The sequence below is a fragment of the Nothoprocta perdicaria genome, unplaced genomic scaffold (genome assembly GCF_003342845.1).
Source record: "Nothoprocta perdicaria isolate Ctin4 unplaced genomic scaffold, notPer1 scaffold_117, whole genome shotgun sequence".
Classification (NCBI taxonomy): Eukaryota; Metazoa; Chordata; class Aves; order Tinamiformes; family Tinamidae; genus Nothoprocta; species Nothoprocta perdicaria.
The window spans coordinates 728,389-729,592 of NW_020454283.1; the positions used below are offsets into that span (position 1 = coordinate 728,389).

At 57.3% G+C, this 1,204-nt stretch overlaps 2 protein-coding genes across 2 annotated transcripts in view; one reads left to right on the forward strand and one right to left on the reverse strand.

Moving 5' to 3' along the window:
• The window catches only part of PEX14 (peroxisomal biogenesis factor 14), a 76,216-nt gene extending 76,070 nt beyond the window's left edge, over positions 1-146 (reverse strand). The window contains exon 1 of the mRNA XM_026053678.1: positions 98-146. Coding sequence (XP_025909463.1) covers positions 98-133 — 36 coding nt within the window. The 5' untranslated portion in view covers positions 134-146. The remainder of the gene's footprint in view (positions 1-97) is intronic.
• Positions 147-169: 23 nt separating this feature from the next.
• Positions 170-1,204, forward strand: part of DFFA (DNA fragmentation factor subunit alpha) — a 4,178-nt gene continuing 3,143 nt past the window's right edge. Inside the window, exon 1 of the mRNA XM_026053554.1 lies at positions 170-356. Coding sequence (XP_025909339.1) covers positions 170-356 — 187 coding nt within the window. The remainder of the gene's footprint in view (positions 357-1,204) is intronic.

Here is a 1,204-nt window from a genome sequence, read left to right on the forward strand (position 1 = left end):
GCGCAGCCGCCTGCCGTCGCCCTCCCCCCGCGGGCCCGGCTCGCCCCCCGCCCGTCCCCTGGCAGCGGCCGCCGGACAGAGCGCTGGCCCCGGCTACCTGGCTGGGCTGCTCTGCCTGCTCCGAGGAGGCCATCTTCCCAGGCCCGGCTAATCCATCCACGCCCAACCGATGGAACGCCCTCACCTCCCGTCCCCCCGCGCCTCGCGCGGCCCCCTGCCTCGYGCTCCAGACAGAGCGAATCGAACTCCGGCGCATCGATGTGCCCTGCTGAGCGCCTCCTGCGATGAGTTTCCGGCCTCTGCAGCCTCCCGGCCTAGGGCTCGGGGCGAGTCCAGGAGCATTAGAGACCCCGAGGGTGAAACCCTTTGGGTTGCAGAGCTGACTGGCCCTGGGGGCTTGACGGTCATTCCTGGGAGCAGGGCATGGGTGTCCACGCATCCACTTTCTGCAAAGTGGCTCAACTGGATGGATTTCGGGAATGAGGCGTAGGGATCATCCCTGACACGATGATTTAGCGCCTGGCCCTCACTAGCCTAGGGGGAGGCCGGTGAAGTCTGTCCCCTGCCGTGTCACACATTGACTGAACACGGCTGGATTTCAGCAGCGCGGGGGCAGCCCGCCGCAGGTGGCTTCCTCGGACTCGTTTGTGTGTGTAACTATTTGTGTTCATTATTATTTATTGTTGCAGCTCCTACAAGTTGCTGGGTGCTAAGAGGCATAAGTGACGGCCCTGCTTTTCAAGCGCCTGTGCGAGTGCCTCGCTGTATCCGGAGCCGATGGCAGGAGCAGCACCGTTTCCTCCCACCTGCAGAGATCCCACCTGAACAAGGCCAATCCGGCACACACCCCACAGATTTATTGCACACCGGCGTTTTTTCCAGTCCTATTAAAACTTTACAATCCATATACCTGCCTGCAAGCGGATACATTATTTGAGTGTACCTAAGTCTTTCATTATGCATATTTGGACTATTTGCACATTTTAATTGTTTTRCCGGTAATTAAAGAGTTGCCAACACTTCAGCACTTTTTTCCCCTTGCTCTTGTGAATCCTTGGGCCTCAGGCTCTGCGGCGGAGACAGTCTCTAAGGGAAAAACCTAACTCTCAGGGTGGCTCAAAGGTCACGGCGTGCACAAGTTGGTGACTCACAATCCGCAGGCAAAAACACTCCTTTTAAAAACGTTTAAAAAAAAAAAAAAAAA